This window comes from Pipistrellus hanaki, assembly GCF_964339955.1.
Source record: "Pipistrellus hanaki genome assembly, chromosome: 8".
NCBI classification, from domain to species: Eukaryota; Metazoa; Chordata; class Mammalia; order Chiroptera; family Vespertilionidae; genus Pipistrellus; species Pipistrellus hanaki.
The window spans coordinates 86,644,793-86,660,705 of NC_140510.1; the positions used below are offsets into that span (position 1 = coordinate 86,644,793).

At 56.6% G+C, this 15,913-nt stretch overlaps 1 protein-coding gene across 1 annotated transcript in view; it reads right to left on the reverse strand.

The window, feature by feature from the left end:
• FSIP2 (fibrous sheath interacting protein 2) overlaps positions 1 to 15,913 on the reverse strand; it is a gene marked incomplete at both ends in the record, with an annotated part of 48,708 nt that overhangs the window by 14,504 nt on the left and 18,291 nt on the right. The window contains 3 exons of the mRNA XM_084891340.1: positions 239 to 2,206; positions 2,474 to 3,629; positions 5,846 to 14,954. Of these exons, the coding sequence (XP_084747466.1) occupies positions 239 to 2,206; positions 2,474 to 3,629; positions 5,846 to 14,954 (12,233 nt within the window). The remainder of the gene's footprint in view (positions 1 to 238; positions 2,207 to 2,473; positions 3,630 to 5,845; positions 14,955 to 15,913) is intronic.

The following is a 15,913-nucleotide window of genomic DNA, read 5'->3' on the forward strand; positions in this document are numbered from 1 at the left end:
CTCTGCAGCAGGGGGCCAGGGCTTGCGCTTGGGGGCAGGAGTCCAGGGCCTGCCCTCGACGGCAGGGGGCCAGGGCCTGAGCTCGGCAGCAGGAGTCCAGGGCCTGCGCTCAGCGGCAGGGGGCCAGGGCTTGCGCTTGGGGGCAGGAGTCCAAGGCCTGCACTGGACGGCAGGGGGCCAGGGCCTGCGCTCGGCAGCAGAGGGCCAGGGCCTGCGCTCGGCGGCAGGGGGCCAGGGCCTGCGCTCGGCGGCAGGGAGGGTGTCTGCGGGGGAAGGCAGTGCCTTCCGTTTCACAAACGGCTGCAGGTGCTGTTGACAAATATGCTTGATGATGAAACCTGCTATTCTGTCGATGAGAACGTTATTGCTGCCTTTGATATTTTGTTCAACCGACTCCTGAGATTCGGAGTTCTGTAAGATGTTTTCGAAGACGGAGTCCACCAGGTGCTGGACATCATCTTCTGAGTAAACGAGCGTGGCTTCTTCCTCGTCCTCTGAGCACTGGATGTCATGCTGAGAGATTTTCATCCTGATGTCGCTGATTATGTTGGAAGCGATTTCGTTGAAATTCACTCTTGGCCTGTCTTTTAGAGTTTCCGTGCTTGGAACAAAGTCGGATGGGGAAGAAAAGATTCTAGATAATAGTACTCTGATCATGTCTTCCAAAAACGTGTACGGCAGCAAGGTGTTATATGGAGATAAACTCGGGCTCGGCGTGGAGGGTTTGCTGGCGTTACTGACGACGTTCTCAGCTGTGGAGATAGAACGGGAGGAGGACAAGTCGCCAGAGAACAGTGGGTGGAGGAGGTAATCGGAGATGGTTGCGACGGTTAGGTTGGTAACATTTTCCACAAACGTCTCCCCGTCTTTGGACTCGGTGTCCACCTCGGGGTCCAGCCCGTGCTGCTGTAACACGTTTTTGTAAATGGAGGAGACGAGCTCATCCACCATGTCTGTGCCCACAGAGGGGCTGGCGCCCTCCCTGCCGCCACAGAGCATGTGAGTTGTGGCTTTGTCAAACTGGGTGCTTATGGAGCTCACTATTTTCTGTGCCAAGTTTTCCAGCTCGGTGTCCGTGTTCTGCTTGGAGCTGAAAATCTTCGCTAAGAGTTTGGCCACGATTTCCCCTATGAACGTGCCAGGGTGGGCGCCCGCGGGCGAGGGCCTCGTCGGCCTGTGCGACTCCGTGACCTCACTGAGGACCTGCTTCACCATGTTCGAGATTGCGTCCAGCGGCGTCGTTGGATGGGACAAGCCTTCCTCACATAAAAACGGTTGGAGATGGTTCTCAATGATCTCCTGGATGATAAAACTGGCTATCCGGTCCACCATACCTGGGCTTCGGCTCACGAGGCCATTCTGGATGGCGACAAGGGAGTCAGACATCTGCGTAAGGTTACGATACACCGCGTCCACCATCTTCTGGGTGTTTTTCCCTGCGCATAGCTGTGGGTTGTCACAAATAGTGAACCAAATTTTGTGTTTGGAAATGGCTGAGAGGACCTTGTTGATGATACAGTTGGACATCTCGCTGAAATCTGAACTCACGCACTCCTTCCTTCCCAGCGCCGAGGAAGCCCTGCTGGGCGGGGCAGTGAGTTGAGCGAGGAGCCTCCTGGTGGTGTCCTCCAGAAAGGAGTGCGGCACCCGGGTGCTGTAGCCTCCCGAGGACCTGGATCTGCAGGCAAACTCCCTCAGGGACCCCCGCAGCTTCCGCAGGATGATGTCCGCCTCGAGGGGGCAGGGGGAGCCAGGGCTGAGATTTTCCCGGAAGCAAGGCGGGAGCTGGTAGTCTAAGACCTCTAACAGGATGCCGTTCGTTATTTGTCCTGCTAGCGAGGTGTAGTCGTGTGCCGGGTTAACCCCGCAGGTCACTTTCAACTGGTATTTCTGGAGAACATCAGGGTAAACCGAGTCAACAACCCTACGCACCAGGGCCTTTTGGACGGGCGGGAAGTATAGCCTCTCCTCTACGCTCCGCAGGACAGCGACCTTTGCGCGGTCGAACTCCCTCACCACGTTGTTGACAAGCAGAGTGTTCATCTCACAGAGCCGGGCCTCGCTGATGCTCTCATTGCCGCCACACAGGGAAGTGGAGAGATTGAAGAACAGTTCTGAAATGATTTCCTCCAAAAATGTGGCCGAATAAATACTCGTACACCCACTCCCCAGACGCAGCTTGTTGTGGATGGCTGTTTCCTGCCTTCTACGCGGTGACGCAGAAGAGCCACCCGCTGAGCACTTCCTGCCAAACGGTGATTGTGTTTTTGGGCGGACCATGCTGGAGAGATTTAGGGGTCTGGTCAGAGCATGACCGTCACAACTGGTGTGGCCGGCAGAACCTTTACCTTGTCCGAATCCTGCGAATCCTGGCCTTTTTGCTTTTGTAAAACCCAGCTGTCTTTCTTGTGTTCTGCCCTTTAAATGCTTGCTTGTACCAGGTGTGCTGTGAGGGAGTTGAATATTTTGACACAGTTTGTCCATCAGGGACTTCACCATGCTGTGGGAAATGAGGGTGAGCATAGAGTCTGATGACAATACATCCGGATCCATTTCTGCCAGATTTTCCAAAAGATCTGACGTAGAGTCTCCTTGGAGCTGTTCACAGCCTGTTGCCCCCTTACAGTCACCCAAGTCCTCGTCTTCTACACCCTGAAGCATTTTAAAAAGCTGGCATTCTTCGGCAGAGGTTCCATCAGAAGGAGGGCCATCATTAAGAAATACAGTGTTGGTGCATTTTTCCAAAAGCGTCCTGATAAGTTTCTCACACACGATGTTGAGAAGAAAAATGGATTTTGGGGTGAGCTCTACGTTATTACTCAAGGATGATAAAGACTTCCTTGCTTTTTCATAAGAATCCATGGGCTCACCTCTGCGTTCATCTGGTAAAAATAGATCTAAAACAATATTGAAGACCTTATTGACGACTTCTTTGGATTCATGAGTTTTCAGGCTACTGACGATTCTGTCTAACTTGTATGCCAGGTAATTCAATTTATCTTTTTGAATGAGATGTTCGTTTTGGTGAGTAGATGATTCCAAATTCCTGCAGCTTATCTGCCTTTTCATGGTGTTTGTTTTGTTGCACGTGGACACGCTGTTGCTCCTGAGCATGGACACTGGTTTACTCCTTCCATTGCCTTCAAGGTGGTGAGTTACTCCTATCACTTTGGACACGACGTGAATCACTCCTATTAAGAGATCCTGGAAGAGATGGTCAAAGTCAGTGGCAGTGACTCCTGGGCAATAAATGTACTTTTTTTGGGAAGAAAACATTTGCTGTGCAATGTCAGGCTCTATGATGTTACTGTTGAAAAGGATTTTGGTAATGATTTCGGAAATATTTAAAGCAAGATCTCCAATAGAAATCGACCTGTTTCCAAATACTTGCGAATTAATGGAAATGATCTTGTTATAGCCTGAAGTTTGGCTTTCCCATGCCTTCTCCCTTTCTCTGCCGCATTGGATGCCATCAGAAATGCTCGAAATTAAATGGCAAATGACAGACTCGGTGAGATGTTCACAAAGTTGGCAAAGCGAAGAATCGTTGTATATGCTTCTTAGACGCTGCTCTGACGCATACGTTTTCCTTGACAGCGCAGAAATAATCGCCATCATCTCACTGGACACTTCAAAAGGAAAATACAATTTGTAGCATGCATTAAGAGAAGTGTGGAAAGTTCAATATATCAGTCACTGTTTACATATGAATTTCACCTTGGGAACACTTCACTAAAGAAAAATTTAGTCAAGAAAGAAATTGGGGTTTTTTCTGGTATTTACTTCCCACCTTGTGGAATCATGACTTTAGCCAGGAAGTTGAGAGAATTAACCCTGAAGAATTAAAATTTTAAGTCAAGTGCTGGTGTCTCACTTGCTTTAGATGGTTAGGGGCTCTAAGAAGTTAGAAATTCTGGGGCAGAAACATGAGTTTCAAGAGATGAGTTTTACATCCTCGCATGTCCACAGGGACAAAGGGGGACCTCGTGTAATTACTGAGGACATGTTTTGCATCAAACCATTTCATGGTATGCTGTGTGTTATTACTCAGGACACTAAGGAGTTGTACGGCCATAAGAACAAGACGGAGCAGAATTGTGCTCACTGCGGAAGTGTAAGGGATGCGAGGCCATGGCAGGACTTGACTAACCCCCAGAGGGTAAGTTGTCACTAAAATAGGAGGCCAAGCCAGTCAGGTGGAGGACTCCCTTCTCTCTTCCACTCAACAGCATATTTACTGCAAATCGTACACCCAAATCGGGGAGGCCAGCTTCTTGGAGGGCTGGTCAGAGCGCCAGTCTTGGCTCTCATCACTCCCTCAGGACGTACTCATCTATTCCACCTCTGCGTGTGGAAGGAGACAGGTCTCTGTGGAGGTGGGAGGGGTTTAGCTGAGCTTTGACTGCTTGAGAAGAGGGTCCCATGATGAGATGGAGGGAGCAAAGAAGGAATACTCCACATGAGAGGAGGACCATGAGCGAGATCACTGGAAGGCACCTGTCACCAATGGGATGGAGTCAGCAGTCTGCTTTGGCTGAAACTGGTTTGGCTCAGTGGATAGAGCATCGGCCTGTGGACTGAAAGGTCCCAGGTTCCATACTGGTCAAGGGCATGTATCTTGGTTGCCGGCACATCTCCAGTGGGGAGTGTGCCAGAGGCAGCTGATCGATGATTCTCTCTCATCCATGTTTCTAACTCTCTCTCCCTCTCTCTTCCTCTCTATAAAAAAAAATCAATAAAATATATTTTTTTAAAAAGAAAAAAAGAAGTCTGATTTAGGTGGCTTTGTTTTTCTCTATTAAGTCCAGTCAGGCCATACTGGGAGACGGTCCGTTACAACTGTTCACCTCGGAAAAATGCCAGTTTTAGGCTGGAAAATGACCTCTGCCCGCAGGTGGCAGGACTGGTGGTATGTGATCTCATATTTCAAATGTTGGGCAAGTGATGGTTCTGGACTGGTGATGTAGCTTACTGGTAACTGGAATTATTGATCCAGCTCAGGGCTATTACAGTATTATCACATTCCATTTTATGCAATTGCCAATAATCAAAGTTTGGACATGGAAGAATGGCTATTACATGTGGTTAAACTAACATGTGCAGGCAAGCATTCTTAGAAAGAGAGTGAAACTACCTTTGTGAGAATATGTCTATAGTACTACATCTAAAAGGAATGTAAGAATACCACAATGTAAACAAAACCAGGTGCGGCTCGGTGGCTGAGCATCAACCTATGGACCAGGAGGTCGTGGTTGGATTCCAGGTCATCAGCGCATATGCCTGGGTTGCGGGCTGGATCCCCAGTGTGGGGCGTGCAGGAGGCAGCCAATCCGTGATTCTCTCTCATCACCGATGCTTCTCTCTCTTGGTCCCTCTCTCTTCCTCTCTGAAATCAATAGAGGTATATTAAAAACAAAATCAATTAAACCCCAGATGTTCAATGCCACTGCTCTTATAAATTGTGACGAATACTGGCAAAGATGTCCCCTGTACACCGTGAAAACACAAGTTGCTAACCTGCAATCAGCTAGCTGTGGCTTTAGCATGAAGAAGCCAGGCATGAGAATGTTAAAAACTCTTTGGAGCCCATGCCCCGTGCTCCACCCGGCTCTCACATAGACCCGTTACCTCCATCTGCACTGCGGGGAAATGACCACCGCACCCTTCCACGTTCCAACCCCGTGAACGTGGGACTCTTTGCCAGGGTCCTGACGCAGTAAGGAGTACCACGCCCCCACTTTCAGAAAGATGGTCCAGGCAGCTCCTTCTAGAGACCCTTAAACACATCTTTTTTTTTCCTTCTAAATTACATCAACATTTACAGGAAGTTCTCTCTTTTGCTTACCTCTAGATTTGAAGTTCTGGAAATAGGTGACCACACATGTGGTTACATGTCTTGCTACCAAATTAATTTCATTTGGACCCAGTTCATGATCAGCAAAAGCAATGACTTCAAATTCCTTCACAGTCCTGACCTTTGGGTCGCTCTTAACTTCCCACTTCTGCAGTAAAGAAAAGTCTTCCCTGCTGGCTTCCGGGTTCCCGCTTCCTCCTCTGGGGATGCAGCTGGCCCTGTGACCCCACGTGGTAAGCACGCTCTTCTTGTCACCCCCGTGTCCTCCCGGGCTTGGCGCCGACATGAAAAACGGTTTAATTGTCTCCGTGCGCTCACTATCGGGTGGCTGACCAGGGAAACCGTAGCTGGACAGCACTGTGTTCACGATGTTTTCTGCCGCCAAGCATATCTTGAGCGGAGAAACGGTTGTCTGAGTTTGGTTAGGTGAGCCCGCTGGCTTTGGGGTACCATAATGAAACACTTTAGGGTTTTTAGCTTTTCCCATTTCTAAGAAGGACAGGCCTTGCTTTAATGCTTCTTCTGTGGACTCGGTCACCCTCTTGGACAGCTTTTGTAAGATGCTGCCTTCGGGGAGGGAGCCGGCTCCTAGCACGGCTCGATCGAATGGCCATTCCCGGGGGCCACAGCCCGGGACCTTATTTCTAGAGGATGTTGGTGTGTTCGCCGAGTCAGGCCTTCCCACGGGCCCCGGGCTTCTGCCCGGGCCTTTGCCAGGGCCTCTGGCATAGGGAGGCATGCTGGGTGGAGCCCTGTACCTCTCCCTCACGTCATCTTCAGGATAAAACGCCAACCCGGGAACGCTAACCTGCGGAGATGCGCTCCCAAAATGGACTTCCTTTGCCTTGGGAACTTTCACATCAGTGGCCAACGCAAGGTGATTGACAATGTAGGTGTTTTCCACCTCAGGGAGCAGACTCGGGAGGTTGGTGATCAGAGACTCGCTGACGTGCGTGCACTGGTCCATCAGGGCGCCGATGATCTCGCTCGCGGCCACGTTCTCGTGCAGCCCGCCGCCTGGGGGCTCCGCCTGGCCTATCTCCCCGTCCAGCTTGCTCTTGATGACACCCAGCATGTCCCTGGTGATGGAGACCGCGCACGTGAGCAGTTCTGAGTGGAACGCGTGAACCTGTAGGAAAACGTTCTGTGCGTTTTCCTTGCAAATAATAGAATTTGACCTGGCATCATCAGCCAGCCTTCTCAGCGACTGTGGCTTGGGCAACATCTTTTTGCTCAGCAGCCTCTGCTGGGCCGGAAACAGGTTTTCCACGGGCATCTTCACCATCTCGGAAAACTCGTACTTGCAGGTATGTTTGAACTGCAGGTCCACAAAGGACTCCAGCATGCCCAGCACCCTGTCCACCATGTCCAGGACCATCTGCTTGGCAGAGCCCAACCATGCCGGGTCCTTGGGGTCCACGCAGTAGAAGGGCACGCCGCCGCTGCTGAGGGCATGCTTGGCCGGAAAGCCGAGCTTGCTCTGAGCAGCGTGTTCTCTCCTACTGCCCGGGGCTTCCTTCCCGTCCGGCGTGGCCATCTGGGACAGGAAGCACAGCTGCAGCTTCTCGAGCAGCATTTCCACGATTTCCCTCGCGAACATGTTGATCTGTGCCTTGGTGGCCTCCGCTCTCACAGACGCCCCCTTACTGAGGCCGTGGAGCCCGCTCTCCCAGGCCTGGGGGTGCGTCAGGTTCAGAAGGGAGAGAGAATATTCCAGTTCCTTCGATTTCATGGAAATTACAGTCAAAACGTTTTCAGCCACGACCAGCAAGTTGCACTTTTCACTTTCCATGTCGTTTGCTTCTGCCTGCCACTTGTCAAACATCTTCTTAAATATCCCGTCTTTAGGGAAGATCTGCTCGAGCTGGGAGGAGACGTTCTCCAGGTAAAAGCAGGCCCGTGTCTCGGCGATGCCCCTCACACGTGCGTGTCCGGGGGAGGGCTTGAGGTCCCCCAGAGCCAGAGCCGAGAACGTGCCCGGAGGGGCCAGGCCGTGGGCGCCGGGCACGTACACCCCCTGCAGCACCGCGCGGACCAGCCTGCTTGCCGCCACGATCTGGTCCAGTGGCAACGCCTTCACGCTGACCATGGCCTCCGACTGCTTCGCCTTCTCAAACTTGGTCACGGTAATCTCCAGGATCGCGCTGGTCACGCGCGCAGCATGCGCCCTCAGGTCCGTGGCGGGCAGCCGGGCGCCCTGCGGGCCCTTGGCGTCCCCGGCCGTGAGCATGTGTGGCAGCCCCAGGCAGGTCTTGGACTGGCTGCCCTTGGGAATCCTCTCCCCGGGCCCCGCCTTGGCCTTGCCTTTGGCCTTGGCACCTGCAGGGCCAAGGAGCGGTTTTGTCTTCAAATTAGGTAGAGAAGTCACCTTGGATTTCGCCTTTAGACTCGTTTTAAAACTTTGCTGGAGGCTGCCCTTCGGGGCCACCTTAAGGCTCTGGAGCCTTTGGGGTTGCAACTCGTCAGCACATCTCTCCGGGGCCTCGTCCAGGTACATGGCGGCAAAGTGTGTGATCTTATCGAGAACCATCTGGACCAGGTCCTTCCCCACCTGCAGTGGCGAGGGCTGCTGGGGACCGCCGTCCAGCAGGGCGGTGTTCTGGTCGCCCGGGGAAGGGTAGGCCTGTGGCACCAGGAGCCCAGTGGAATCACTGCCTCCTCCCGCTTGCCCCGCTTCTTCCACGCAGGATGGTGGCGTAGGAAAGGCGCCGTGGCCTTCAAAGGCTTCCTTGGGGGGACTTCCGTGTAAGGAGGTCACCACCACCGCGTACATCTCCCCCAAGACACTGTCCACGATGTCGTTGGCCGCGCTGGTAATGTGTGATTGGGCGACGGTTTTGGGTGTGACGTCCGATGTTTTCGTTTTAGAGGTAGACACCGCCGCGAAGGGGGTCTCGTTGAACGGAGGCAAGTGGCCTTTGACCTTTATGACCTGTTGGTACACTTTCCTCAAAGCTTCTTTCACCGGAGCGATCAAGGCGTCCTTTTCTCTCTGTTTGGATTCCCCACCCCTCATAAATATGTCCTCCAACACCGCCCTCTGGCTTTCCCTCTCCACTCGCTGCTGTTCCAACGGGAGCTGCGAGAACAGAGGCAACGTGGCGCCCCCGTCCCGCTCTCTCTGTCCCAGCAGCGCTTCGTCCGGCCCGGCCAGCGGGGCGAACCCGCCGGGGCGGTCTTTCGAGTAGAACTGAATCTCCCTCGCGGACCTCTTGGCGTTTAAGACCCTCAGAGTGTTGTCGACAATCTCACTCACAGCGATGTTTTCCTGGAACGAAATGTTGTTAGGATAGAGATGCGCCCTTTGGATTTCCAGGTCCAGGTCGTTCTTAATGAGCTTCAGAATGACACTGGCGATGACGTCAGCGTATTCCTGGAGACTAGCGTGGGGGAGGCGAAGGGCGGGCCCCCGTGTCTGTCTGTAACTTGCAAACGCGGGACTTGCGAGTTTGTGGCCGAGCACCGTTTCCGCCGGTAGTTTCAGGACGTTCCCGGCAGACGCCCTCTGGCTCGGGTCTCGAAAAAGGCCGTCCTCCGGCTCGCAGGGCTCCAGCCCCGGGCTGACCAGCGACTTCTCCGTGGGCTGGAGAGGCAGGGTGATCATCGAGTCTATGCTCTTGGTGGCGAAGGATTCCAGCTGGTTCACAATGGTCGTGGTGATGAAGTGAGCGTTCTCCTCACAGGGGTCAGGGGCGGGCTTCGAGGGGTCGTCCCTCTGCACCACGGCTATCTGGCTCGCGACGGCGGCACACGCGGCCCTCCCGTTTTCAGACGACGGAAAGCACTCTGCGTTCCCGTCGCTCTGCGGGCCCATGAGCGGAGGCAGGCGGCACTCTGCCTGTGGGAACACCTCGCAGAAGGGTAGGGGCAGTCTTGCCGGAGGAGGAGGAGGAGGAGGCGCGCGTTCTGGCCTCACGCCGAGCATGACGGCCGAGTTGAGGTTGTGCAGGACAAGGTCCACGATGTCGTTGGACATTAGCATGACGTCCGACTTGGGGACGGAGAGTTGTGGGACCACCGTGTTGGCGCCCTCGACGGACAGCCCGATGTTGGCGGCGGCGGGGTGCTGGCCGGCCTGGAGGCCCCTCGGCACGGGTGCGGGAACGGCCAGGTTGTTCTGGTGCAGCGTCTTCTCGTAGATGTCGCAGAGGATGCTCTCCATGACGTCCTGTATCTGGAGCTGGAGCTCTTTGCGGTACTCGGTCCTGTTGAACAGCCGTTCGATGACGCCCCCCCGCAGGCCCGCGGGGAGCTCTTCCTCGGAGTCAGGTTTGTCAAACTTGCCCCTGCATGAGACGATCCCCAGCACCGTGTTCACGATCTGGCTTGCGATGCCCTCCGAGACCATGAAGCTGTGTGCTAAGAAGGGGCTTTCCCTCTCTTTGTCCAACTCATGCTTGATGCCTTGTAGAATCTTCCTGGCCACTTCCGTGGCGTGCGAGTTCAGTTTATTCAAAGAGAGTTGGCACCCGCTGGCCTTTTCCAGAACGTGATCCATGGTGTAGGGAGGAAACCCATCGTCCGGGTACAGGCCTTTGGCGGACAGCACTTTGCTCAAAATGCTCTTGTCTGGTGGTGCGGGGAAAGGCATGGGGACGGTGAACTGGATCTGGGGACAAAAGAGAGATCTCACTTTGTAGGTGGCGAAGGTCTCTAGGTTTGTCAGTATCTCCTGGATAATATCTTCAGCCACGTTTCCTCTGGCCGTGAGACTGGGTGGGACGGGACACGGGTCCCCATCCAGCATGGCGACCGAGGACTGCTCTGCGCGGGCGGGGACGTGGAAAGAGACATTGGCTGAGAAGGAGATGGTTTTGTACCTGCTCTCGCCCGCGCCTCTCTGCGTCATGGCGGCTGCGTACAGCTTGTGCAGCACGGTCGTGACCACATCGCCCACCACCACGGTGACGTCGGCCTCGGACACCAGAGGGCCCGTCTTCTGGTCTATGAATGGGACCGACGCCGAAGCCGGCAGCTCGCCCTCCACGTCATGCGGGGCGCCCCCCAGCGGAGAGCGGGAGAGAGAGCGCACGTTGAGCTGGTTGGCCAGAGCCCCCTGGAAAATCTCGTTCAAAATGTTCCTGATGATGGGCACGATGGGCGATTTCTGCGGCTCCTTCAGCTTCCCTTCAATCTTGTTGAGGGTCCTCATCAGAACCCACTGCTTCAGAGAACCCGGCTGCGACTCTTCCCTCGGGAGTGTTCCCTCGGCCCCGAATTCCTTCTCAGCATCTTCCAGGCACGGGTCCGGCTCGGCCCCTCCGGGCAGGAAGTTCCCGTAGGTCGGCCGGTACCCGCAGGACTCCATGGCTCTCCCTTGGGACTCGGCGTCGTCAGCGAGCACATCGGAGGACACCACGTCTATGATCAGGTTGATCACGCTCTTCAGAAGCTGCCTCTCCGGGGACGGGCTCTTGGCGCTGGCCCGCTGGTCCCCGGGGCTCCCGCCCAGCTCCGACTGGATGGCCTTCAGGATGGTGCTGGACGCCCTCTTGGCGTGCGTGTACAGCGCCGAGAGCAGCAGCTCCTCGCAGGTGTCCACGGCCTCGCCGGCACCCCCGCCCGGCAGCTCCCCCTCAGCGCTGGCCTTGCGTCCCTGCCCCTCTCGGACGGGGTCCAGGGCCCCCAGGCTCCCGCTGGCAAACCCTTCCAGCTTCGCAAACACCATGTTGAGGATGTCGGCGGCCATGGCCGTCAGCCTGTTGGGATGCGTCTCTCGCGTGCTCCCTGTTCTGCAAGGCCCGGGAGCCACGGCTGTGGCTTTCCCGTCCGCCTCCTCCCTGCTACTGTCCCCCAGCATCCTGGACAGGATGCCGGAGATGATGTCAGTGCACTTGGCCATCTCCTCGATGATCGACTTGAAGGACGGGTTGTCGATATCCAGGCTCTCGGAGGCCGCCGTCGCCCCGGAGGCCGCGCAGCCGGCGTCCGCGTCGATCTGGCACAGCTTGGCCAGGATGCTGTCCAGGATGGTCCGGGAGAGGTGCTGGAGGTGAGGCGACAGCTTCAGGGCGGTCCCCTGGCTCTCGCTCGTCTTCTCCCGGGGCGGCTGAGCGCAGGGCGGCGGGCCCTCGGGGCCGGCGCCCAGGAGGTGGCACAGCATGTCTAACAGGGTCTCCCCGATGCTGTCCAGCACCTGCAGTTTGCCCCCGTCTTTGCAGTCTTTCCCGTCGGGCTCGCTGTGGATGGCACACGGGGTCGCTAAGGACCGGTAGAAGGATTGTTTCTCCTGCCGGCTTGGAAGCCTGGGCGGTTTGCCGATGCCGTCCGGCCCACAGGACACGGAAGGCCCGGGCTCCTCGGGCGGGACGGACACGCTGCTCCGGTCGGAATGTGCGCTGGACAACATCTCGCAGATGCAGGAGAGCAGCGGGGAGGCCACAAAGTCCTTGCCGAGGTCCGAGACAAGCGAGTCCACCTCGTCCGAGTCAGCCGGGAGCTCTCTGCCTCCGAGGGGCTTGCCGTCGTCGCCAGCGGCTTCCGGCGGGCTCTTCTGCCCGAGCTCCAGCTCGTCCTGGATGGCCTGCAGGACGATGCCCACCACCTTGGCCGCGTAGGCGCTCAGCTGGCGGTGCAGCGAGGACGGCTCCGCGCAGGGCGGGGTGGTGCTCACTTGCAGTTTTGGGTAGACGAGTCCCTTCAGCTTCTTGAACACCGTGTCCACGATGTCGCCCGAGATGTCGTCCACCAGCTGTGGCTCCCGCGCCTCCGACCCCGGCAGGGAAGCTGTTTCAGGGCCCAAGTCCAGCGAAGACAGATACTTCATCTTCGTCTCACTGTCAAACCATATGTTCAGCGGCTTCTCGTGTGGCGCCTCTCTGGCCATGTCGGGGGTGTGAGTGTGGTCCAGCGGAGTGTGGCGCCCCGAGGGCGGGACGGGGCCTTCGGGGGTGTCGGGGATGCGGCCCAGGGCCGCGTGGAGGATGTTGATCACGGCCTCTGTGATGTCCTGAGCCACCTCGTTAACCTCTGACACGGAGAACAGCTGGTCCAGCTGCTCCTGCACCGACAGTCCCGGCGGCTTTCCGGAGAAGGCGCTCCCGCCCGGGGTGCCCGGGGGACAGGACAGGCTCTTGAGCATCTCCATCAAGACGCCTTTGATCACGCTCGCCGAGGCCTTCTGTATCTGGCGCTTCTGGTCCTGGCTGAAGGTCAGCGTGTCTTTGGTGGAGCAGACTTTTCCCTTGAAAACCTCTTTCTTGTGAGCGCCCGGCGCCTCGGTCTTGGATCCCTCGTAAAACAGCACTTTGCTTCGGAGAGAAGCGGGCCTCGGGGGCGGTCTGCTGCTCCTGTCCAAACAGGCGCTCCTCTCCGAAAACCAGCACTCGGGGCCCCAGTCTTGGGACTTCCCCCTCTCGCTCCTCAGAGAGGAGTCCAGCGCGTTCTCCACGAGCCTGTCGATCTCCTCGCTGTCCTCGTCGGAGTACAGGACCATGCCCGGCACGTTGATGGGCGGCAGCGGCCTCCTGGGCCCGGGGCCGCTGGCGATGGTGGTGCCGGCGAGCCGGTACTCCTCCTCGGCGTGGGCCGGGGGCCTGGGCCGGGGGCGCCTGCCCCTCGGCGCCTCGGCCTTCACCGGCTCCTGGTGCAGCTGCGTGAAGATGTCGTCCAGCAGCTGCAGGAAGACCACCGTCTCCTCGGACGCCACCAGCCGCTCGTTGTTCAGCTCGGTCTGGACGTAGCCGAGGATGGTGCTGATGGCCTCCTCGATGTAGCCCACCAGCGAGGACTGGGCGAAGATGCTGGAGATCAAGCCCTGTACTCCTTCTTTCGCCAGGAAGCCGGCCGCCTCGGGCTCGGGGCCCGCTCTCCTGGCGTCGGCTCCCCGAAGGAACGTGCCCGGGGGGCCGGGGGTGCGCGGCGGGCAGGGGGGCTTCGCCGCGGCGGCCAGGTGGGGAAGCTCGTTCTGCCTGCCGGCCGCCAGAGCCATCAGCTTCCCCAGGATGGTCTGCACCATGTCCTCGGCCACGTCACACATGGGCTCCCTGGGGTGGGCCGGCGGGGCGGTGGGCGGCCTCCAGCTCGGCGGCCTCCAGCTCCGTGGCCTCCCACTCGGTGGCCTCCCGCTCGGTGGCCTCCCGCTCGGCGGCGGCAGGAGGCGCTCCCCGATGGTCAGGAAGCAGGGGTCCATCTCCACCGGCCAGTCCTCCTGCGCAAACATCTCCACGCACTTCTTCTCCACGGCGGTCTGCAGCTTCTCCAGCATGTTCTCCACGATGTCCGAGGCCACGGAGCTGATGTCCACGTTGGAGGGGACCTCGTCCAGCTCGGGCTCGCAGGGGTCGACGAACACCTCAGCGGTGACCGAGGAGATGGCGGGGACGGCCTGCGTGAGGTCGGACATGATCTCCTGGAAGACGCTCTCTAGAATCAGCTCCGTCTCCCCTTTGAGGTGGCACTTAAAGTTCACAAAGATCTTCTCCAGGTTCTGGATCTCGGCCCTGGCCGTCGGCTTCGGAAGCCGCTGGGCCTCCAGGCTGTCCCTCTCCGTCTCCGTGGTGGCGTCCTTGGACTTCTGGGCGCCTGCCTTGAACGAGGTCAGCAGGTAGCTGTCAGACTTGCAGCTCCGGAGCCTGGTGTGCGCATAGACGCCGGTGGCCGTCTTGTAGGTGAGGGTCGTGGTCACGGGCGGGCCTCCGTGGGCGCTGTAGGTCTTCTCCACCACCGTCCGCTCCACCTGGGCCGAAGGCGGGCCTTCCGCGTGGTAGGTCTTCTCCACCACCGTGTGCTCCACGTGGGAGGAGGGGGGGCCCTCGGCGCGGTAGGTCTCCTCCACCACCGTGTGCTCCACGTGGGCCGAGAGCGGCTTCAGCGGCGTGGGCGGGCGCCGCAGCGCAATGTCCACGGAGAAGGCGCGGGGCGACCCGGGGAAGGGCCTGGGGGGCGGCGCGGTGTAGCTGGTGCAGGTGAAGCCCTCGCTGCAGGTGCTGCAGAAGCTGGAGCTCTCGGAGGACAGGGCGGACTCTGCGTCCCCGTGGTAGACCTGGCTCCGCAGCCGCTCCTCGTACCGGGTGATGGCCGGGTATAGGATGCTGGTCACCGTGGCCACCACCCAGGCCATGATGTTCTGGAGAATCCTGTTCAGCTCGTCAGACGTCACCTGGGCGGGAGGCGGGCGGGAAGGAAAGGGAAACCATGGAGCCGCTCACTCTCTTTGGGGACAAAGGGTAGCGTTTGCTTGTTTTTCTGACAAGTCAGGCACCACTGCCTTTCCTCGTGATCGTAGAGAGAACAGGTAAAGAGCCTATCGAGACTTTCTGATTAATTTCTGTCCTACCGTGAACTATTTTCATGTATGTTTGCATTTGATTCACGTTCCCTCAGAACTCTCCCTGACCCCAACATTCTTTCTCTTTTCTGGGATATATGACTTTTTGATTAAGAAAAAGAAAAGAAAACCACCAAATTGCTCTTTAGAATCCTAACATGCAAGTATTTTAGCAAGAAGCAGCATCATGCCTATGACCGAGAATATTTCTAGAAAGACACCATATTATTTCTAGCAAAATATTTTCAAAACTGAATGTCGTCAAAACACGTGGGTGCCTGCAGACACACCTGCTGAGCTACCACATGAGGATGGAGGATGTTTCGTCTCTTCACCCCCTTCCTGGAGGCGGGGATGAGCCTGTGATCTGTGAGGGACTGCGGCTCATTGTTAAGGGCTCTCTGGTAGAAAGTCTAGAGTGAATGCTTTGCGGAGACTGAATGCCTTTGTGCCCAACCAGAGAGTGTCAGTGCAGTGTCTTGGGTAGGAAGGCTGAGAAAAAATGATGCAATGAAGGAAACGTTAGCTTAGACCAGTGGTTCTCAACGTTTCTGATGCCTCGACCCTTTAATACGGTTCCTCATGTCGTGGTGACCCACAACCATAGAATTATTTTCGTTGCCACTTCATAACTGTAATTTTGCTAATATAGGGCCATCTAAGACCATTGGAAAACACAGATATATACATTACGGTTCATAACAGTAGTAAAATTACAGTTATAAAGTAACAATGAAAATAATTTTATGGTTGGGGGTCACCACACCATGAGGAGCTGTATTAAAGGGTCG